The 22,925-nt window shown below is 43.7% G+C and overlaps 2 protein-coding genes across 4 annotated transcripts; one reads left to right on the top strand and one right to left on the bottom strand.

Annotated features, from left to right (window-relative positions):
• Window positions 1–16: 16 nt before the first annotated feature.
• CCNDBP1 (cyclin D1 binding protein 1) lies at window positions 17–9,022 on the top strand. 2 transcript variants are annotated; one of them, XM_084538058.1, is made up of 11 exons: window positions 17–225; window positions 353–412; window positions 970–1,049; window positions 1,724–1,805; window positions 2,242–2,338; window positions 4,991–5,064; window positions 5,372–5,448; window positions 5,901–6,154; window positions 7,088–7,148; window positions 8,187–8,233; window positions 8,622–9,022. In XM_084538058.1, the coding sequence occupies exons 1-11, from the start codon at window positions 159–161 to the stop codon at window positions 8,728–8,730; spliced, it is 1,008 nt and encodes a 335-aa protein (XP_084394184.1). In that variant the 5' UTR covers window positions 17–158; the 3' UTR covers window positions 8,731–9,022. The 2 variants fall into 2 exon arrangements, with proteins under 2 accessions (XP_084394184.1, XP_084394185.1); XM_084538059.1 differs by lacking the exon at window positions 8,187–8,233.
• Window positions 9,023–9,492: 470 nt separating this feature from the next.
• On the bottom strand, window positions 9,493–22,506 carry LOC311445704 (protein 4.2-like). 2 transcript variants are annotated; one of them, XM_084538053.1, is made up of 14 exons: window positions 19,376–22,506; window positions 19,179–19,259; window positions 17,178–17,363; window positions 16,270–16,500; window positions 15,568–15,686; window positions 14,734–14,856; window positions 14,159–14,336; window positions 13,639–13,777; window positions 13,166–13,269; window positions 12,701–12,943; window positions 11,374–11,691; window positions 10,880–11,037; window positions 10,308–10,441; window positions 9,493–9,746 (listed from the first exon to the last, which is right to left on the bottom strand). In XM_084538053.1, exons 2-14 carry the CDS (start codon window positions 19,186–19,188, stop codon window positions 9,596–9,598), a joined length of 2,094 nt encoding a protein of 697 aa, XP_084394179.1. In that variant the 5' UTR covers window positions 19,189–19,259; window positions 19,376–22,506; the 3' UTR covers window positions 9,493–9,595. The 2 variants fall into 2 exon arrangements, with proteins under 2 accessions (XP_084394179.1, XP_084394178.1); XM_084538052.1 differs by lacking the exon at window positions 19,376–22,506 and having other exon boundaries at window positions 19,179–19,363.
• Between the last annotated feature and the right edge of the window lie 419 nt (window positions 22,507–22,925).

Raw genomic sequence — 22,925 nt, 5'->3', positions numbered from 1 at the left:
GGCCGCGAGGGGGCGGCCACGGCCACGGCCACGGCTGCGGGCGGGTTGCCGGGAGGGGGCGGGGCCGGGGCCGCCTTTTCCCCTCTGCTTTCCGGAAGCGGATGTGACGCGCAGCAGCTGCCTAAGGGGCCGCGAGGCGGTGGCTGCTCCCCGCAGCCATGGAGGCGCGGGAGGCGCTGCAGGAGCTGCGCGCGGCGCTGCGCGCGGTGCTGGCGCGGGTCAGAGGTGGGGGCCGGGGCCGGGCTGGAGCTGGAGCTGGAGCCGGAGCCGGAGCCGGCTGGGCTGGGCTGGGCTGGGCTGGGCTGGGCTGGGCTGGCTTTCTGCTGGCTGAGGCCTATGTCTGCCTTTACAGAGGGCGAACCGGGCGAAGGCCGAGAGCCGTTCGAGCCCACGCGCTTCTGGGACGCGCTAGGTACGGGCCGGGGGGCGGGCTGGTGCTGCGGGTGCCGGGCTGGGGCGCCGGACGGGGCGGGGGCGGGGCTCCGCGGTGCCGGTCTGTGGCAGGGCTCCAAGCTGCAAGGAGGACTCCAGCCGGGGCTTCTGCACTTGCTCTCGGCTCCAGCCGCCGCGTTGGCGTTGCAGAGCGGTAGGCAGCATGGAACAGTTTTCATAACTATGTTTTTAAAGCTTTTGTCCTCTGTTAAAGCCTTCCAGAACCTTTTGCTGAAGGTGTCCTGGACCAGGAGACTAATGTGATTGTAGATATCAGTACTGGCTAAATAAAAAAAAATAGAAATGAACAGATACATAAAATATCCAACACGTATGGCATAAATACACCAAGAAAATCTTTGAAGTGGGATTTTAGCTTATGGCTTTTTCATGCTTGGAAAAAAGAAACGGTAATGGAGCAGTAGATGTTAGGGTTAAGTAGCGTCAGAGAAGATATTGCTCATTTATCTGTTTTGTTCTTTTGTCTTTTACCCAAGATGCTTCCTAATGTCTTGTTCCCACTGTATGCTTTCTAAGGTCAGACATTCAAAGAAACATCACAACAAGCTACAAAGCTTAGTCTGGCATTCTCGAGGTCTCCACTGCCTTCTGCAGAGGTGAGTAAAAGCCCCCTACAGAGAATGAAATTTCAGTGTATGTGGCAAATTTCAGGTATCTCCCAGTTTACTTGACTAAAACAAAGTCTCGTTGGGTTCAGCGCAAAAAAAGAACGTCTGTGGGAACTATGTGTTTTAGAGAGTATTTACCAAATTCAATAATTGCCTAGAGAACTAGTTTCAATAACTTAGGGGGACATACCAGATAGACGTATTCTTACACTTTTTTTCTTAAACATCTGCAACTGGTTGCTGACAGAGGCATGATATTGAGCAGTATGGACCTTACTGCTAACAAAGAATGGCAATGTATTTTCTGTTAATCAAGAAAAGTTTAACACGTGGGTGTTTGAAGAAGGAAGAAAAGACCTCCAACTCAGAGTAGTGGTTTAAGCTACTTCTTCCTCTTTTCGCAACCTTTGAACCAGGCTACTCATAGTACATACAGTGAGTTTGGAACTCCAGAAAGCTGAGATACTTAAATACTTAATATTAAATATTATATCTTTGAGTTCTGTATTTATTTCTCCATTATTATGACCATAACTATGCTTCCCTCCCTTTCCCCTTTTTTTTTTTTTTTTTAACAAAGTAATGCGGATGGGATTGTTCATGAGACTTTCCTAATAAAGTGTGGCCATGTGATGTTGATACTTTTGCCTACCTGTTTTCAGAATTGTCAGAAGCTGAGCGAAGATGTCCAAAATGCCATTCTTGCAGTTGCCACAGTGTACTACTGGCTCCCCAAGGGCCAAGGTGAGATAGTAACAGCAGGATAGTGCCAATTCCTTCACCACTATATAAAGAAACCCAATATTTCAAATCATAGTAGAAGATCAGGCATCTACAGGAAAGCAAGCTAACATGAGTGGAGTCCCATTGTCAGCTATTCTACAGACTTGCAACGTGGTTACAAGTGAACCACTTGACCATCTAATTCTGCAGATTTCAATCTGTGAATGAGTGATAATGTAGTAAGTGGTATAGTTGTTTGAGCATTCATAGTTATAAAGTGTTGATAGCTTCGTCCAAAGCCCTTTTGGAACTGGAGAAGGTATATTGCTTCCTTCAAAAATACCTGCAATTTTATATTGTGTATCTGCACAAACAGAGCATTCTGTATGTTCATCTGTGTCTGTTTCTGTCAGTGCTCTTTGTGGCAACATTCTTGCTGTTTCTTAATGTCAACCAGGTACTACTCTTCGGAAGATGGTACGAGATGCTACCACTGAAGTAGTGGAAGGAATGATCCAACTCACAGAAACTATTCTCATTTCTCCATTGGAGAGGTAGTAACTTTCCATTAAGAAGAAAGAAAAAGTTACAAATATCTTGTAGGGGGCAGCAAGTACAGACTTGGGGAAGCACCCTAAGGGAAGTGGGAAGGCAGGAGCTGAGCACTGTTATGAGGCAGGCAAAGGCAGCAGCTTCACCAAGAAGGGCCCATTCCTCCAATATCTGAGTGAGCAGAGCAGTGCTGGTGAGGGTAGACAAATGTAGTTGAGAGTCGAAATCACTGGACAAGTCCATAGCAACAACATCAAGCTGGAAAGTTAGGCCAGAAAAGTCAGGATCAGATTTGGAGAGAGTAACGAGCACCAGACACCATCCAGTGATTGCCCAGCAAGTCCATTCAAGTGATATAACCTCAGAGTAAAATAAATTTTACTGTGTATAAAGCACAGTGTTCTAATAACTCCTACTGAGTTTAGTTATTAATTGGAACAAAAATCAGGAGCTCCTTAAAAAGACCTCTGAAGATGGTCTTTTGTAACATCCTTACATTCTTATTGATGCTTTCCATAGAGCACAAGAATTCTCCATCCCCCTCCCCTGTGTCAGAAAGCGAGCAGGGAGGGCAGAAAACTGGGCTGACTGAGCAAGGACCTGTTGGTTAAACTGAAGCACAGGAAGGAAATGCACAGGCAGTGGAAGCAGGGGCAGATGGCCAGGGAAGAGTACAGGGATGCTGTTCATACATGCAGGGATGGGATCAGGAAGACCAAGGCACAGGTGGAACTGAGTTTGACAAGGGGGTGGAAAAAATAACAAGAAGGGGTTCTGTAGGTACATTGCTCAGAAAAGAAAGGTGAAGGAGAGTGTGCCCCCTCCAATGGATGCAAAGGGTGAACTGGTAATGACAGAGAAGGAGAAGGCTGAGGTACTCAACAACTTCCTTGCCTCTGTCTTCACTGCCATTCAGGTTTCCCATGTCTCATTTCCCTAAACCGGAAGGTGACTGGGGTAGAAAAGTCCCTCTCACTGTAAAAGAAGAGCAGGTTTGAGACTGCCTGATGACACTGAGCAAATACAAATTTGTTGGGCCTGATGATGTGCATCTCAGGGTCCTGAAGGAACTGGCTGATGGAGTCACCAAGCTACCTACCATTATATTTGAAAAGCCCTGGCAGTCAGGTGAAATCCCTGGTGACTGGAAAAAGGGAAACATCATTCCCATTTCAAAAAGGGTAGAAAGGAAGACCTGGGGACCTACAGACTGGTGAGCCTCACCTCTGTGCCTGGCAAGATAATGGAACAGATCCTCCTGGAGGCAATACTAAGGCACACGAATGCCAAGGAGGTGATCTGGAATAGCGAGCATGCTTCAGCAAGGGCTCTTCGTGCCTGACCAATTTGGTGGCCTTTGATTATGGAGTGACTGCATCAGTCAACAAGGGAAGATTGACTGAAGTCATCTATCTGGACTTGTGTAAGGCCTTTGACATGATCCCACATGACATCCCAATCTCCAAATTGGAGGGATATGGATTTGAAGGCTGGACCATTCAGTGGATAAGGAATTAGCTCAATGGCTGCACCCAGAGAGTAATGGCCAATGGTTCTATGTCCAGGTGGAGGCTGGTGACGAGCGGTGTCCCTCAGGGGTCTGTGCTGGGACCAGTATTGTTTAATATCTTTATCAACGACATAGACAGTGGGATTGAGTGCACCCTCAGCAAGTTTGCAGATGACACTAAGCTGAGTGGTGCAGTTGATAAAACAGAAGGAAGGAATATCCTCCAAAGGGATGTGGACAAGCTTGAGAAGTGGGCCCATGTGAACCGAATGACATTGAAGTGTAAGGTGCTGCACCTGGGTCGGGGCAATCCCAGGCATGAGTACAGACTGAGAAGAATACATTGAGAGCAGCCCTGTAGACAAAGACTTGGGAGTTCCAGTGGACAAAAAGCTTGACATGAGCCAGCAGTGTGTGTTTGCGGCCCAGGAGGCAAACTACATCCTGGGCTGCATCAAAAACAGTGTGACCAGCAGGTTGAGGAAAGTGATTGTCCCCCTCTACTCTGCCCTTGTGAGGGCATGCTGTCATTCTTGCAGTGCTGTGAGGGCTCTGCCACTTGGAGTACTGCATCCAGGTCTGGAACAGGACCCAGCACGGGAAGGATGTTGATCTGTTACAACAGGTCCAGAGGAGGGCCACAAAGACGATCAGAGGGCTGGAGCACCTCTCCTATGAAGGAATTTCCATGAAGGCGATTGATACTATTTGCATTGGCTAGCAGTTTTTGCCTTTGGAGTTAACGTTTTGTGTCATGCGTGATGACTGTGTGACTCTACAGCTAGTTAGTAAACCACTGTGCTTCAGGGGAGGTATTACGCACCCTCTCTTTAATGATAAATGATACTGCCTGTAGTCAAAGATCATTAGCCTCTTCTGACTTGTATAGATTCTGGAAGATTATAATACACCTAAGCACCTTCGGAGGTCTTTGTAAGAGGCTTCTGCTACTTGTTCCAATTAATAACTAGACAGAGTAGGAGTTATTAAAATACCTCTTGCTTTATGTAGACATGAGATACCAGTGACAAGCTGGTTTGCTGACATCTTTCCAGCAGATCCCCTTCTAGTGCGCAGAAAATACAAACAGTATAGCAGGATGGTGCTATTGAACCTAACTTTGAGAGTCTCTGTTTTGTTTCAGCTTGTCTCAGGAACAGCTTATTTCAACTGGTGGTGTGTGGGAAGCATGCGAGCAAGTGTCCAACCTGCCACGAAGTGAGTACTGTATATGCAGAACAATGGAACTAGGATGCGTGATCTTGAAATGTTGATAGTACTTGCGAGGGGCATTTTAGCTAGTAGAATGGAGGCTTACTCATTCTGTAGAACCCTACTGTTCTTTGAAGTGGATAAGCACGGAAGCCTGGTCAAATTCTCTGTATAGCAACAGTGCAGCTCTGAGGTTTGCAAAAAATGTAACCCTATGATCTCAAGATCTCATGGTTGCAGACCTAAGTGAATGTTGTTGGAAGCTGATTTGAATCAGTGCAGCACTACAGTTGTCTTCCTTTATGTTTTGCAGATAACCAGGCAGCAGTTGTGTCAGCTCTCGCTGCTTGTCTGAGTGTGGTCAAGGATGCTCTGGAGGAGATGGAAAATGTAAGGAAGCTCCTAAGCCTTTGAGGAACCTGCAGTGATAGACTGCAGTGATGGTTCGGTGATAGAACACAGAGTTTTTTTTTTTTTTATGTAGAGGCTTTGATGTAAGTTTGTTCTTATATGACCAAAGTTACTGAGTTGATCTTACTGAGTTTTCAAACCTGAGTCTAGTTTACCTTACATGTGGTTTCCATGAAGCCATATTCTGAACTGTGTGGTTTTAGGTTGGTATAAGAATGGGACTATCTGCCACGTTCTTGCTGTTTGTTGTGTTGAATTAGTTTTTCTTAATACAGTCTTATTAAGATTAACAGAATCAAGCAAATGAGATGCTGGTTGAAGAAGGATTCCTCCATATATTATTTGTTTTCTAGATCGTATTTTACCTTTCCTCCTGGGTATTGATAGAGTGGATGTTAGGTTCTGGGTTTTCAGGGCATCTGTATTCTCAGGCTCTGGTGGAAGGGCAAGACCCCTACAGTGATATCACGGAAGATGAAGATCTTGGCTTTCGGGGCAACAGAGATACCTATTGGTCAGAAGCTGACCGGAAACTGCTTAGCTCCTGCATGGGATTAATAAAGGCTTCCAAAGCTTGCCTGAAGAAAGTCTTGAGCGTAGTGAAGGCTTATGGCAAAGCTGAATCTCCAGAGCAGATTGCTCAGCTGGATGACCTTGCAGACATTGCTAATGAGATCAGTCCAAGGTAAGTAGGTCTCTCCCCATGCTGCGTTCTGCTCCAGAGCAGTCCCTTTCTTTCCTGAGGTCTAGAAAATGGACTAGAAAAAACATTATGATACTTAAGCTGTGACCAGGTGGTGGAAGGCGGTTTGATGGGAAGACTATTATATCATAGGCTGTTGAGAGTTGTGCAGGTTAAGAAAGGAGTATGTGCTGCTGCTTGGGCTGGAGCTGTGACTAGATAAGGTGGAAGTGCCACACAGACGCCTCAGAAGGTGGTGAGAAGTATTCAGTGGGAATAACCAAATGTCTCCTTGTCATGCCCTGCTATTCCTGACTTGCACTGTGGAAGTGTTACCAGCAGGTCAAGGGAGGTGATCCTCCCCCTCTGCTTAGCCCTGTTGAGGCCACACCTGGAGTATTATATCCACAAGAGGGACATAAAGCTACTGAAGTGAGTTCAGAGGAGGGCTACAAAGATGATTAGAGGACTGGAGCACCTGTTGTACAAAGACAGGTTGAGAGAATGGCCTGTCTGGCATGGAAAAGAGAAGACTGGGGGGAGACCTCATTAATTACCTGAGGGGCGGGTGTTGAGAGGATGGAGACAGTCTTTTTTCAGTTGTGCCCAGTGACAGGATGAGAGGCAATAAGCACAAACTGAAGCACAGAAGATTCTGGCTGAATAGGAGAGGGCATTTTTACTGGGAGGGTGACAGAGCACTGGAACAGGTTGCCCAGAGAGGTTGTGCAGTTTCCTTCTCTGGAGATATTCAAAACCTGCCTGGATGCCATCCTGTACAATGTGCTCTAGCTGATCCTGCCTGGCAGTGGGGTTGGACTAGATGATCTTCAGAGGTTCCTTCCAACCTCAGCCATTCTGTGGTTCTGTAACTGAGATCTCTGAATTGGGTGATTGGAGGGCTTTCTTTCATTGCACTTCTCTCTTCCATTCTAGTGTTGATGAGTTGGCACTGAGCATGTATCCACCTGTGAACCAGCTGGCCGTGCGACTCAATGTAAGTTTCTACAGCCTGCATGCAGTTCTGCTTGCTTGGCTGTAGGAAAGGGGAGGAAATTAAACTGGGGGAAATTAAATTAGGGGAAATACCTTTGTCAGGGAGACAAGGGTATTAGTTGCTGTCTAAGTAACATGCTCTGGGGAACCAAGAGTCCCCTCTAGTTCTCACACACTCATCTTCTTTTAACTGGAAATGCAGTCCTCATCTTTATTTCGGGGAAATGGCTGTCCACTCTAGCGCTGGCTCTAAACTCTAATCCATAGAGACATCCAGTGACAGTACCTCAGGAAAGTGAAGTGTAAGGCTGCCAATGTGCCTTACATCTACTTTTTTCCCTGGGTAATTTAGATTTGCTCAAATAAAATGGTCTAAATTAAAGAAATTAAAAATTTTTACAATGAGCATGGTTAAGCACGTTTCACTTGTTAAGTGAAATAAGCTGCTTAGAGAAATAATGTCCATTGCTTCCATGAGAAGCAATTTCCATTTTTGGAGATGTTCAAAATTTGGTGGGGCAAGGCTCTGAGCAACTTGACAGAACTATGAGGTTTGCCTTGGTTTGAGCAGGAGGTTGTACTTAGGTGACTTCCAGGGGTCCCTTCCAACCTAAATTAATTATATACTTTCTCATATCTGAAATTCTTTATTCTGGTTTCATACATTTGGCCAGTGGCTTGATTGTTGTTGTTATAATTAATGAAGTATTGCTTAATATCAAATTGTATTACAGTGAGTCACTTAATTTATCCCTTACAATGTTACCAAATTCTAATAGACTTACCTTTTAAAGAAAAAAAACATGCTAATGTATACTTTAAAAAATGATCTGTCTGTATTTTTACCTGTCCCAGTCAGCAACAGGTCAGGCGATACTCCCACCCATGTTAGATGGCTTCCTTTTGCATCAGGATCTGTGGCAATTTTACTTATTTTTGGCCATGTCAGGCATTCTTGTACCTTCCCTTTTTTTCTGATATTGCTGGACCCCCTTTTTCCATGTTTGGTGTACTTTACTTCCGTTTTGTTTTTTTCTAGGCTGCTAAACTGGCCTCAGTATTAAAGAAAGTCTTAGAGATTACAAAGTGAGTATGAGATACAATTTATAAACATACGTTGCCTGCTATGGAAGTTGATATCTTTTTGCCTCCTGTCAAAGATGACTCATTTCTAGGCAGCAAACGCTGTCACTTTGGAATAATTCTGATGTTATCCAGTTGTAATGGGATAGGAATAGGATGTCAGGAATTAAAGTGGTTACTGCTGAAGATGGACATATATGTGTCAAAGTTTGGAACTAGAGACATGGATGTTGGTTCTTCCTGGCTCAAAGTACTGTGGAGCTATAATGGACCTGTTTTAATGATGTGGTAACTTGGGACTTCACACTATGTATGTGTTGTGTAGGTTTCCGGATACATAAATGTAAAACCCTCAAGGTGGCCTTCCTAATGAATTTCCTCCACTTTGCAGGACAAGCCATGTCTGTCCACCATCAGAGGAAGGCTGGGTGCAGTTTCTGATTGGTGCAGTAGATCACAACATGGACAAAATCAAGAACTTCACGCAGGGTGAACTTTAGCTCTTCTGTGTCCACATGTGTAGCTGCTACTGGCCCTGATGTATGCTTTTCCAGTGAATCTGGCCGTTCTCCAGCTACAGGGAGAATGATGAGGACAGTGCTCTTAAGAGAGAACTTCAATGCCACCTGGCAAAACTCACAAAAAATCACCCTTTGCAATTGCAGGTGATGTCATTTTGCTTGGACTCTTGGGATGGTGCAGTGCTGAATCTTACTGTTGTGAATGTGCCCAGTTTTTCAGACATTACAACTGCTGTGGGGTTCAAAGAACAATAAAATGCTGCTAGATCTACGTGGTTAGCTGCATCTGTTTACAGGTGGCAGAGAATATATATACATAGAAGAATAGGATCTTGCTGCTTTTGCAAGCCAAATGAGCCATTTAAAAAAAAATACAATGCTGATATTTTCTGTCTAACCATAGAGAAGAGCAAATTATCTTCCTCTCTTCTGTTCCCTAAGAAAGCAATAGAAAATGCTGTCTGCTGCTTTACCAACTTCAAGGATCTGTAGGATATGAGTACATCTCTAGAGAAATACTACATCTATCATCGCTTCAGAGTTCTAAGATATGCTTTTTTTGCCACAGGGGAAAAATGACTAAGCATTGGTGAGTTGAGTGGATATGCACAAAGAAATACAGCATCTACTTGAGCATTTAGCCTATGTTTGTCACAGGAAGGTCCAACTTGCAAGATCTGAGAGTGGATATAGTTGCATATGGGAGAGAGTTGAGTTTGTATGAATAATACAAGTCAGACATAGTTTTAAATAAACTTTTAACATCTATGCTTGTCAAAGGTCAGTCGGAAAGATTGTGACCACTCTTTCAAATAGGACAGCAGGACTTGTTCTAAGCTGGGCATCAGGCAGCTGCAATGTTGATACTTTTGTAGCTCTTCAGGTTTTGGAGTTGAAGGCAGGTAAGATTCACAGTGAGTCTTCTGGGCCCTGCTTCAGTGGGAGTGAACGAGATACGCAGCTGTTGAGTGCTTCCAGGCTGCACAGAACCCATCCTGAAAGGCAAGAGGGGATTATACAGGAAGCACCCCTCTCTGCATTTCTTGTTCATTAGGGCTCAGGAGATGCATTTGGGAGACATGAGTGTGATGCCCCCCAAAAAAGGGGGTGGGGTGTAAATAGAAAAAGACTAGCAGTGTCCTAAACTGCCATGATGGAATTGTGATCAGACAGCAATTTGGAGGAAGTTATGAGGGTTGAACTCCCCATGAATCATCTACTTTGTCCTAATGCAGCTTTCTGAGAAAAATGTTGCTTTTTCATGTGGAAAAGAGTATGCCTTTTTAGATGACTCTTGGCTAAGTCAATTTTACCTGGCTCTTCAGCAGAGAAGGGGAGGATCAGATGAAAGTTATGTGGCTTTTCTCTTTTTCAGTGAAAATCTTCTGTATCACCCCTAAATAAGGGAGTGCTTGGGGCTTTCAACTGTAGTGGTCTATTCCTGCCTTGTTGCCTGTTTATTCTGGGGGCAGGCATTTCCAGGACAAGGGTTTCTCTAGCTTGTATTGTGTCTGTTTTTGCATTTCCTGTTCTTAGGTTAATCAATTTGCACTCACCTGTACTTCCTTTGCCTGTAAATGAGCCCTCTCCCTCCTACCACTATCACACACTTCTCCAGGGGTTCAGCGAGAGGGTTCAGGAGGCTAATCTCCACTGAGGCTGGCTGGTACTGTACCATGTGTTCTGGAAACTGTTGAAAGAAGGGAGTGAGATGAAACTGAGAGAAAAAAAGAGAAACTTTTATGATTAAAGGGAGAGGTATTTTTTTTTTTTTTTTTTTGCCAGAGGTCCCAGCATGAGCTGCCAGTTGCCAGAAGATTCAAAGTTCAGCTCGCTTTCTTTACTACTACAGTATTTTGTAGTTTCCTTTACAGCCTCTGATTTGCAGGCTGGTGAGTGAGTTAGGAGTCATCTGGATTTCCTTGTCTTTACACATAAATGAGATAGAAGTGGGAGGAGTATTGTATATGACAGTGCAGCACAGCACTTTTCCCAAACTTATGTCTCAGTGCTTTGAAAGAAGATAGTATGAGGAAAGCCATGGAACACAGCAAGCGTCTTTCTGCTGCTTGTGACTAGGAAAGCTGTTTTCTCACCACTGCAGTACAGAATGATGAAGCAATCTAACCTTAATAATGAGAGGGGGATCACAAATGCGGATCTCTTCCTGTGCAAAGCATATGTAGGAGTCCTTGTCTCTCAGCATGGCAGTCAGCCGAAGCAGATGGTTCTCTCCCAACTCTTTTATGTACTGTGAGTAAGGCACAATGGCCTGCAGGGTGTTAGCTGGAATACAGAGTGGTGACATAGAGGTGAGAATGCAACTAATATTAAGTTCTTAGACTGCATGCTTCCTAGCAGTGTTTAGCACCCAACACTGCACTAAAAGCTGCAGTATTTAAAAGCTCTAGAGACCCCAACTGAATCTGCAAATTCAGAAATCTGTAGGGTGATCCACCTAACGTGCTGCAGCTTTCCTCTTCTCCCCACCAAAGTGATTTGTTTGAATAGCCTACAGTCAGCTTTCCAGCCAGGCTTTTGCAGACTTAAAGCTAAGTGCATTTTTCCTAAATGAGAGGACAGGATATACTTTTCTGTCCTTGTGTCCAGTAGAATCCTTACCTTCATTGCTCTTGAGGATAAAATGAAACTCTTTCTTCCAAAGTTGGGTAATGGATGTGCCACCATAATGTAGAGACTGGGCCCCAAGTACCAAATGAGTTGCCTTCTCTCCACTGCTGGGGTTAAACACTTCAACAGAAATTGGAACATCTTGTCCCAGTAGCAGAGAACTATTGGACTGGAGTTGGATAAAAAGGTTAACTGGCTCTTCAAGGGCAGTAGTAATGGAGCTGAACTCTGGTTTGCTGCTGGTAGTTGTCTCAAGTGTCTTTATTCTTCTGTAGACTTTGTCAAGTATTTTCTTTTCCTGAAGAGAACCTGTTACAAAAAAAAAAAGGGGGGGGGGGAGGTATGAGGAGGAGAGTGCATATTTCAGTGTTATTTCCTGTGTAGTAATTGTAAAGCAGTAAATGCAGAAGGATGGAGTTGCATTGTCCTAACAGTGCTGTAGACAACTATTTCTTAGAGCATAGAGAGACATCTCATTGTGCTTCTGATTGGAGCAGATTGAGAATTTCATCTGACAGCATGTTGCATGTGCCTGAAAGATTCTACTTTGAAAGAATTCTATTAGTTTTGGAAACACTTTAGTGCTAACATCTGTCAGAGTAAGAGAACAGTTGCCTCTCTGTAATTGTAGCTATGGTGCAGTACTATCTTGTCCTGTGATACACTGCAGCAAAGAACACAGCATGCCATAGGCTAAGATGAGATTGTAGAGTTGGGAAACTAGGCAGAATAATAGATTTTAAAGGGAGAGCTTCTTTTTGAGGGAGGGATATCATAGAATCATTGAATAGCTTGAGTTGGAAGGGACCCACAAATATCATCAAGTCCAACTCCTGGGTTCCTGGAGGACCACCAAAGAATCAGACCGTGTCTGAGTGTTATCCAAATGCTTTTTGAGCTCCAGCAGGCTCATTCCATGACCACTTCCCTGGGGAGCCTGTGAGGTTTTAGAACATTTGGGAGCACAGCAGTCCTCAGAAAGCTGGAGTCTGAAATGTAATACAAGGGTGATGGGAGATGAATGTACAGAGTTTACAGGTAACAGAAGTCAAGAAAGGAAGTCTTCCAGACAGGAGAGTGTCTGGTGGAGAAATGCCTGGCCTTCTGGTAAGCTGGTAATTAAGCAGGATGAAACTTTGGGGTATGATCTGTACTTTGATTCTGTAGACAGCAAGAGTAAGGTGTTCTTGTGCCATTCAGGAAGAAGTAGTGAGAAGTGGATGACCATAATGCTCTGTTATGGCTCTTCAGTACAGTCCTGTACTCTTCACTTTTAACACTAGTAGGACATGTGTTTAGAAACTTTTCTACCCCATACCTTCAGGATATTTGTAGTTGTGTGTGATATCCTCACAGCGTTCACTGCCCACACTCTTGGTGCTGATGTTGTTGCCAATATACTTTGTGCAAATGCAAGCTGGCTTGAGGATGCCATCTGCTTTGTGTATCCAGATGTGGCACTTGGCATTTATGGCAGCAAAGAAATAGCAGACATCATAATCCACTTCAGTGTCCCCTTCTTTGATGGCTTGAACAGGGGCTGGCCCACAGAAGGATGCGCCTAAAGAGAAAATGCAGCCCAATTAAGAGTTAGATGCTTGACCAACTAGGCCCATGCTTAGAGCTCCACGGGCTGCACGAACTAAAAGAGTTAATGATGATTTAGTGTGTGAAGTCCTCGGGGTGATTTATGCATCCTCCCATTGGAAACTGAAGAAGGAAGGAATATTGCACTGCTTTATTTGCTCCCTTTTTTTCCTCAAGTCTGTCTTTGATATCTTACCTTTGCTTTTCTCCTGGCAGGTGGCATCTAGTGCCTGCCATCCACTGTACTCGGGTAGCAAGTCTGTTCGAGCCATCCAGCATTCATTCCAAACATGGAAGGTCCTGTGAGAGACAACATCATGTGCTTATAACAAGATGCTGAGCCCTGAGGTACAGGAAACTTTTAGCCAAACCACAGCAAGTTAATATTCCTTTGAAAGAACTCAGCACACAGGAAGAGACCATGTTTTTTGATGTAAGTGTAGTTTCTCCAGATGGTTTGGGTTATTGTTGTTCATTTGTGGGCCCTAGCAATATAGCACTCTTTACTTTTGGTTCCTGAGATTTCTCAAGAACAAGCCATGTACACTGCAACTTGGCTGAGCTCTCTCTTATTTACCTCCCTGCAGCTGTTTACCTTTTCCTCTCAGTTGCTTCCTAGACCCAGATATTGTCTCAAACTTTAGTTTGGACCCTGCTGTGTTTTCTTACCAGACTCTGGCACTCTTGTCATGTGTAAGCAGCATTCCATTTTCGTCATAATACTCATCCACATTCAGACTGCTGTTCGTGTTGTGAGCCCATGTGAAGCCTGTGACAACCCTGGTGGGAATTCCCAAGCACCTCAGAACTGTGCAGAAGAAAGAGCTGTGAATCAGTTGTGCATCCTGCTGTAAAGGTATCTTTGCCAGTAGATGTAGAGCTGGTTTTGATACTAGGCCCATCAGAATGGCACTGGGCCTGATATCTGGACTTTGCAAGAAGCACTGTCCCTTCAGGAAGTGAACTGTCATAGGTGCATTCAGTGAATGGTGTGTACTAACACTCCTTTAGCCCAAAGCTAGCAGTGCTAAATGTTGATGAGTAAACTCGGAGGATCTGCCTCGCACTTAGAGATTAAAGGTTATGTTATTGGGATCTGTGCTTTCCCAGGAATTCAGTCATATGCTAGAGGTTCTGTGTACCAGGTAAGGCTTTACTCAACCCACAAGTCTTTGAACCACAACCGTACCTGAGCACATGACTGCAGCAAACACCCAGCACTGCCCATAGCGGACAGGTTTGCACTTCAGTGCCACCCACTGCCGGAGGATGGGGCTGCTGCCCAGCCACTTGGAAGGGGATGTCCCATCATAGTATTTCCCGGTCCCATATTCTGTCATGATTCCTCTAACCTCATCGCAGTTCATCTTCAGGGAAGGAGGAGAGAAAGATGAATTAAGGAATTACATCTTAGTAGGTAAACCATATCCTGTTTGATGGAACTACTTCCAAGGCAGCAGAAACAAAAAGGATTTTTTGTGCAGAACATGGAGATCATGACTGGCCAGAGCAGGTGCAACAGTCTCCCTTGAGATTTATTCAGTAAGTGTGCTGCTACTGCTAAGAAATTCCTGCAACACTACTTGTCTGCTGCAGGAATATCAGGAAGGGCTGGAGATAGGTGGGAGATGTTGTTTGGAACAGCCCTGGGCAGTCTTACTGAGTAGTCGGTGGGTTGCTGTAAATTGGGATTAAGTATATACTTAGCCTGTCTGCATTCAGACCTTCTCTGCTATGGACTAGGCTGCTGACTACTCTCCTTACCATGGCAGCAACTGTGCGGCAGATGTAAATAGGGTTCTTGCGCTGAGTGTGATCCTTGTCCCGTTGATGGCGTTCACCTATGTCCAGCAGTGTGAAGCAGATGTCCACAATATCCTCCTCAAACTAAAACAAGAACACAACATCTTGAGAAATGTGGCCTTAATGTTTGTTCTCTGGAATCCCTGCAAGGGCTTGAAACTGTGCAGATTGTTTCTCCCTTTCTACTGCTAGTCTTATATAGGTGGGCTGTGGAGGAAAGTTCCAGTCAGAGATTTGAAGATGGAGCACAACATACTGAAGGCAGAACTGTTGCTTTATTGAAGTGTAGTGAGAAATGCTCTGGCATGATACTGCATCCCATGACTGAGGGAAACTCCTGATTTTTTTTCTGGAGCACTCTAGGTTGGCATACAGGTACTTGTTTAATCTGTTGTCACTAAAGTGGAATAGAATCCAGCTCTCATCACTGGCAGATTAGTCTTGGGCAAATTGGAAAATCTTGTCCTTCGCTATCTGTAAAACAGACGGTATTATTAAGCTCTGCAAAATGGTTCTTTATCTGTTGATGAAAGGAAGAGACAAATCCCAGACTGACGTGTTTCTTCGTAAAAGGACTGGCTGAGAAAGTAGCTAAAATTACATATGGGATTATGGGACTTCATATATAGGTCTCCGTTCTCCTGCATGTTCATAGAGAAAGACAGTGGGAGCAGAGAACAGACTCTTTCATCAAAGCCACAACATGGGAATGAATTGCATTCTGTACATACAGGAGATAGACACCCTTCCTCTGCTGGTGGCTGTAAGAGAACACAGACATATTGGACCTCTTACCTGATTGAAGTCCCAGGGCTGTGCCAGGACTGCATTTTCAGTCCCCCAGTAAATGATACCCTCTTGGTTTAGAATGTACTCCTGCCGCTGTGCCTCGTTAGCCAAGAACACTTCATCATCTAGAATGGAGGAAAAAAGCATAAGGAGAAAAGCATTTTTGGTCTTGGATGCCCTTGCATTAGCAGGCTACGCTACACTTAGGCAGTCCCTGGCATTGTACCCTTGGGAAATACCACAGATTCTGAATTGAGCAGAAAAGAATTTCATTGCAATCTCTGCTCAAGTAGAGGAACTTCAGAAAGATCCTACAAAGCTAGGCTATTGTACTAGCTAGCTTTTTTACTCTACTTGTTACTGACTTCTCTGTTCCTAAGGAAGATCCAATGGCATTAATCAAACCAGTTATAATCTTAACTCATAGGAAATAAATGATTGAACTGCTTTTTCCTTTGCAAGACCACGGTGTTCTGATAACAGAGTACTTCAGGAACAGGGTAGGAGTGCTGAGGCAGGTTGCTTCAAGCTGTGCTACCTGTACAAGCCCCTGCCTCCTTCCTGAAGTGCTGAGAGGAGCAGGGCAGGAGTAGAGGGAAGCACTGGGTAGGGTCAGCCTTAGCCTTTCCAGAGGCAGAGTGTCAGAGCTCAAAACTGTTTTTGTGAAGTGACTGATCTATGACTGCCTTTTTGTTCCTGATTCCTCACCTTGGCACCAGGGATTAAAGAGAAGGATGAAGTTTCCCAGGAGACAGTAAGACTTGGAGGCATGTAAAAGCAGAGCATACTGGCCAATGGGAGCATTGGCAGGCGTGTTCACAGAGATGGTCCAGAAACATGGGTCCTGTTCTTCTAGAGCTGCACTCCACTGCTTCTGGTCTCCCAGGAGGGAGATAGGAAATTCAACCTGGGTTCCATCTGTTTTGGAAGGATTTGGTCCTGCAGCAAAAGAGATCTGGTTTCCACACATACATTGCCACCCCCTGCAGATTTTAGGGACCATGGCTAGATCTGGAGTCATAGCTATCCTTTCATGTGGGACACTTAAGCTTAATGCTTACCTTAATGCTGCTGTATTAAAGCTTACTGAACCTTCCTAAGGTTAGTACTGGACTAAAGCCACCTTGTTTGATAGTGGAACGTGCATTTCACAGAGTGTAGAAAGGAGGAACAGCCATAATGGTGCAGGCCTGTTGCTCTTGGGATTCAGTGTCTTGTGACAAAAGCCACAGTCAAATAAATTATGGTAGAGCAAGCTGAGAGTGGATGGTGCTGCCCTTCTCAGGGCTCTTGCTGAAAAACACTGTAATAGAAAACATCTGCAAAAGACTAGCAGAGTTTAAATATTCCTAAATCAAAAGTCATGAGTGAGGAGAGATCCCATGAGTACTTTCAAAGAGCAATGAGCTTGCGTTGTGCTGTAATGTGTTTTGGGAAAAAGATTTAGTTTTGACCTTGCAGTCCGAGCAGCAGGAGACTGCTCTGGCTTAGATAAACAGTTTGTTTGCTTCACTTCTAAATGTGGGCACATCTGTCCAGCTATGGAGATGTCTTTTGGCTCTGTTCTTCAGGTGGCTTTTGTACAATTGCTCTACAAGGTATGGTAATTATGTTACCTGTCTGTACTATGAGGAAGGTCCTTTTCAGCTGCTGCAGGTAGTTGTATACTGGAGATGAGAAGCTCACTGTGATAACGAATGGCTGCCCACGCCTCACCATAAGCCTTTTAGTGCTGATCTCTTCTGTGTGGTGGTTATTGTTGTTGATTGTGATCTTGAAATCACATCTTTTGATGCTCAGACCTGTAGCATGAGAGGAAATAGAATGAGCTTGAGGCTGTGAGCTGCCCACACTCTGGCCCTGGGTCCCATCCTGATACAAGCCTGTTTCTCCACTCAGACAGTGCTCTATGCCTTTGAGACTTCCAGTCCAGTAGCTGTAAGGGCCTTTGCTATGAGCTTGGTTGTTCTCTTATCAAGTGGCTAATGAGTAGCTTTTGCTTGTACCTTAACAATGTTAAGTGAACCAAGTGACTATAAAAAAGCTTCTTCTGCCCAGCAATGGACATAGAACAAACCTGATCCTTCAAATGGTACAGTTGTTGTGGTTAGCACTGAGCGTGCAACTGTGACTACAGTTGGAGTCTTATGGTGTGTACTCAAAGCAGCTTTCCTCCATGTGGATATGTGGTTAAGTTGTGCACAGGAAGGAAGCTGTCACACACCACTTACGTTGCGGATGCAAGGTCTTCTAGCAATTACAAAAATTCTAGATATATCTGCTGTGCATCAGAGATCAGCAACTAGTCCAAACTTTCCTGCTGGTGCAAATGCAAGGTGGCTGTGTAGTTTTGGAACTATACTGGATCACAGTAAATAAAATACTAGTTTTTCTCTCTTTGTACCACACTGTAATCTCACACACAGAGGTACTACAGGAGACAGAAGAATGTCATCTGTCTCATATGCATGCATCATACACATACGTGCCTCTGTCTGCTGCCAGCAAGAAAAAAAAATTGTCACAGTTTCAGTCACCCTGTTCTTATGTAATTTAGTGTGCAGTGGCCTTAGTGTGATCACCTACTTGCACTTTTCTTCTGGTTTTGGTGGTGTTCTTAATCTTTCCAGACTTTCTGTGGAAAATCAGATGGCATCATGATTTCTCTCAGCCTTGGGATAATCCTGACCTCACTTATATATTCAGCTCTCAAATCATCACTGAGTCCCTTCAGTTTGTGAGTTGTAACAGCTGCCCTTTATATGACACATCCAGTCATATACCTCCTCTTTCAGACCCAGGTTTATCTCTTTGTTGCAGCTAGAAAAGATCCAAAGAGCATTCCCCTCCTGTCTAAACCCACTGCTCCCATGCTAAAGACAACTATTTCTCTTTGCAGTTTTCGTTGGTCTGCTTTCTCCTCCTGTTTAATTTGCCTTATCTTCTTCATTGATACCTTGATAACTCCCATTGCTGTTGTCCCATCTCTGTTCGTTGTGGAAGCCCTGCTGCATTGTTTGCAGTTACTTCTTGTGGTCTGGAGTTCAGGTCCCTTTATGGCTGTTCCATACCTGTGCTGGTGTAAACTTTACAACACCAACTCAAAGCTTATGTGTTGTCTTCTGTATTGTGAAGATGTCTGTTCTGGCTGTGTTGTAGGCTGTTGAGTTGTATGTGGTATGGGAGTCTGGGTTCCTCTCCTTCATATAACTTTTCATGGATCTTATTGTCACTTTCTTTAAAGTTGCTTGGAACCTGGACCCTCTTCTTCAAGTGGCTAAAACAGTCATCTCTCTGCTTCAGTTTTGTAGTCTGGACTACATTCCTTTTCCCCACCCCCATGTTAAGGATAACTCTCTTGCTCTTGCTTCCAAACCTTCACAGCTGCTTCTTACTGCTTCTCTCAATCTACTCTTAGTCGTTGATACAAGCTTTTGTTTTCTCTATTTATGAGAAGTCCGTGTGAATTGACCTCCCTTGGACTTTGTCTCCCGCACTGTAAGAAGCTCCTCTCTTCCTCTAGCCTCATGAACACACTGTCCTGAAGAGGGGACAGTTATTTTTCCTGACAGACAATCAGCAAATGTTTGGGATTAACAGAGAGAATTTTCACTTACCTTGGCCCATGTCTGTTTCCCTGGTGCTATGGAAGTCTTCAGCTCCTGCTTGCTCTGGTGGGCAATGCCTCTTTCCTTTTTCTTAAAATAAATAAATAAATAAATAAAAAAGAACAGTTTGCAAAGTTGTTTGCTCAATTTCTTTACGAGGGGTGGGACGTGATGTTGCCACCTCTCCTTCATCTTATCTTGCTGACCTGCTCTGCAGAAGTCGAAGAGTCTTTTTATCTCTCAGACCATACTAAAGAGAAGAAGGGATGACTTTTCGTATCTATGGATGAGGTTAAATTCCACGCTGGCGTGTGAAGCCTTTAGAAACCTCTAGATGGCAGTTTCTTCATAGAGCTGTGCTGTAGGGACCCCAGAGTAGGAAATGCAAATTTTGGCTTGGCCCTAAACACTGTACAGAATGTGCTTCAAATATTACTGTTGAAGAGCTGATCTCCAACTGTGACTATAAGATGCTTAGATACTAAACCCTTCAAGAAGTAAACAAGTCGATACATCCAGAGCCCTTGTTCCTAACTTTAATATGTGAAAACACTTCAAAATCAGAAAACTTGTTTACAAAAGTAAAAACCTAAAGAGCAGAATTTCTGTAGCATGATGCAGTTCATTCAAAACCATCACACTTTAGTCTTGGACTAAACAACATATCGTTCTTAAAGTTGCCATAAGATAAAAGGAAGTCATAGAATGGCTTGGGATGAAAGGTACCTTAAAGATCATCTACATCCAACCCCCATGCCATGGACAGGGATGCTACCTGACTAGATCAGGTTATTCTGAGTAGTAAAGGTGAGAGAGACAGCTTTGGAAAAGTTGTAGAGGAATATGAAGATACTGAGTGACTAGGCCATAAAATAGCAAGTAGAGATTAATGTAGATATATGTAAAATAAGAAAAATGAATACGACCCTTATAAATGCACTGATGCATTTGGAGGTAGATGTAGTCATTCTAGAATGACATTTGGATTTGTATTAGATAGCTGATGTAAAATATGGTCCTATGTTCCTGGCATTTTTCTTATTATTTACTTGTTAAACTTTATGCTTCAGGTAAGCTAAAGACAAATTCTCTTAGTAAATTAAGGCTGTGCTATAAACACATACATGTAGATTCATTTTCATGGGATTTCTGACTGGTTGAAGTTAGAGAAGGGATCTCTGGAGGTCATCCTGTCCACCCCTCCAATGTGAAGCAGGGCCACCTAGAGCAGGTTGCCCAGGATCATGTTCAGATGGATTTTGAGCACCTCCAAAGTGGGAGAATCCACAACCTCTCTAGGCAACGTGTTCCGTTGCTCAGCCACCCTCACAGTAAAAGTCTTTCCTGATGTTTAGATGGCACCTCCTGTCTTTCAGTTTGCTCTCCGTTGCCTCTTGTCCTGTCACTTGTCACCACTGAAAAGAGCCTGGCTCTATCTTCTTTATGTGCTCACTCCTACAAATGTTAAGATCTCCTTGAGCCTTCTCTTCGCTAGGCTGAGCAGTCCTAACTCTCTCAGCCTTTCCTCATATGTGAGATGCTCCAGTCCCTTCATCATCTTTGTGGCCCTTTGTTGAACTCTCTCCATTGTCCATGTCTCTCTCATGTCCGTGTCTCTCTGGTACTGCAGTTCCAGAACTGGACACAGTACTCCAGGTGTGGCCTTGACAGCGTTGAGTAGAGGCGAAGGATCTCCCAGTCTGCTGGCAGTGCTCTGCCTAATGTAGCCCAGGGAATACCATTAGCCGCCTTAGCAACAAGGGCACATTGTTAACTACTTCGACGTTTATTAGTAAGCATCGAGATCACCTCGTTTGCAGAAATTAAGAAAGCCTAAATTTAAGCACAATGGGGAGATGTTCCAGAAAAACCTGGGTTTTGTTGGTGGTGGTGGTGGTGGTTGATTGTTTGCACGGCTTTTCTATATCAATTATATATGACTTCAATATGTATTTTGAACTTCTTTTTATAAAGAGCTGAACACAATGTAATTACTGATTCATGGTCTTTAAGTGTACATATGTTGTAAGCCATTGATCATGCTCAAACCTCTGACTTTCTTTGCACGATCAGTGTTTTTAAATGCACCTTTGCAGAAATAATCTCTAATCCAAGAGAGTGGTTTAGATACAAGCTGGTATTTACCCCATCACCACTGCACTGTAGTGGCTGTGTGTACAGATAGTAACATTTCTTTGTCAAAACTGCAACTACAAGTAGTATTTACTAAGTAGGATGCATTGATGAACACATAGTAAGTACTTCTCTGTTCGCAGTTTACAGTCCCTTTGTGTCTCTCATAATATCAAAAAGGGTCTAAAAAGGAAATCTGTTGAAAGGCATAACACACAAGAGAGACTTCCACAGGCATTGTTCAAGTGCTTGTACTGGCATTCCATTTAGTGAGAATTTGCAATCTGAAATTGGATACCTAAGATCTGGGAGAAGTCCAAACCTATACTTGTTTCTAAAATGCAACAAAAGCATAAGCTTGTACAACTTGCTAGACTGGATCAGGATGGAGGTTCATCCAGTCTAATCTTGTCTCTGACAGTACGCGACACCAGATGCCTCAGAAGAATGTGCATGAGCCCCGCCCCAGCAAGCACAGCATTGTCTTGTACTAGGTGATTTTCAAGATTAAGTATGTCATGATAAACAAGATTTAATTTCACCCTGAGATTTCTTGTTAATGATAAAAATTCTTTGTAGAAGTTTCCTCCTCTCTACTTTGCAATCTAACATGTCATTAGTGGGAATCAGAAAAACACAAGATGCTATAATCTCAGTTGAGCTGCCTGTTTTATGCTGTTTTGTTTCTGCACGTGATATGGTTGATATAACATACTGCATGATGGGTGACTGAAAATCACTTCCCAGCTGTGCATTTACTAATCTGAATCTCACTGATTTTTATATTCTCATCTGTTTTGCCTTGTTTGGAACCCTCTGAAGCTCCTCACATTTTTTTGGTCCTGATTTATTTAAATGGCTTTATGTCACGTGCAGATTTTCTAGTCTTTTTTCACTCACTTCTTGCATTGCTTGTTCTGAAGGACTTCATTCAGGTCCAGGCAAGCATTGTGACAGTTCTGGGTCCACTATATCCCTGAAATGCTCACAGAAATCTAAAGGAAAACCGATCTATAAAATCCTTTGGAAGTATTCAGTGTTATTTTCTTTATTGTGCTTAGGGATTCTTGGTGTTTTGAAGGTCCAAACAAGAGTCCATAAAATTCTTTATCATTTTTATTACCTTTAGAAATGGAACTTTAAAATGTTACATTAGCATCTTTAATGACTAGGTCTCTTTCTGAATGTAGTGATTGAAAAGTATATACACCTATGTTTACCTTTCATTGTGTCTACATTTGTACCTATGATGTGGCACATCAATGAATTAGATGTGAATTTTAGTCTTGGGTGTAATTTCTTGTTGCCTTAGAGCAACAAGAAATGCTTATGTTGTTCCTTTTATTTTGTCATTTATATGAACAGCATCCTCCACATTCAGAACACAAGTGTGATAGATACCATATGCTAAAGCATAGAATCATGGAGTGGCTTGGGTTGGAAGGGCCTTAAAGATCATTTAACTTCAACCCCTCTGCCACAGATAGCGATGCCACCCACTAGATCAGGTTGGCCGAGGCCCCATCCAGTCTGGCCTTGAACACCTCCAGGGATGGGACATCCACAAATTCTCTTGACAACCTGTTCCAGTGCTTCACTAACCTTACAGTGAAGAGTTTCCTC

This window comes from Aythya ferina (genome assembly GCF_964211825.1).
Source record: "Aythya ferina genome assembly, chromosome: 16".
Classification (NCBI taxonomy): Eukaryota; Metazoa; Chordata; class Aves; order Anseriformes; family Anatidae; genus Aythya; species Aythya ferina.
The sequence above is the reverse complement of the archived record's forward strand: the minus strand, read 5'-3'. Positions and strand labels throughout refer to the sequence as shown.

Coding starts and splice junctions, on each gene's coding strand:
- LOC311445704 (XM_084538053.1), bottom strand. Junction 15,687..16,269: donor CTTTAATCCCTGGTGCCAAG/GTGAGGAATCAG, acceptor CCTCCATTCTAG/ATGATGAAGTGTTCTTGGCT. Junction 13,270..13,638: donor GACAAGAGTGCCAGAGTCTG/GTAAGAAAACAC, acceptor TGTCTCTCACAG/GACCTTCCATGTTTGGAATG.
- CCNDBP1 (XM_084538058.1), top strand. CDS start 159: ATGGAGGCGCGGGAGGCGCTGCAGGAGCTGCGCGCGGCGCTGCGCGCG. Junction 1,050..1,723: donor CTCCACTGCCTTCTGCAGAG/GTGAGTAAAAGC, acceptor ACCTGTTTTCAG/AATTGTCAGAAGCTGAGCGA. Junction 2,339..4,990: donor CTCATTTCTCCATTGGAGAG/GTAGTAACTTTC, acceptor GTTTTGTTTCAG/CTTGTCTCAGGAACAGCTTA.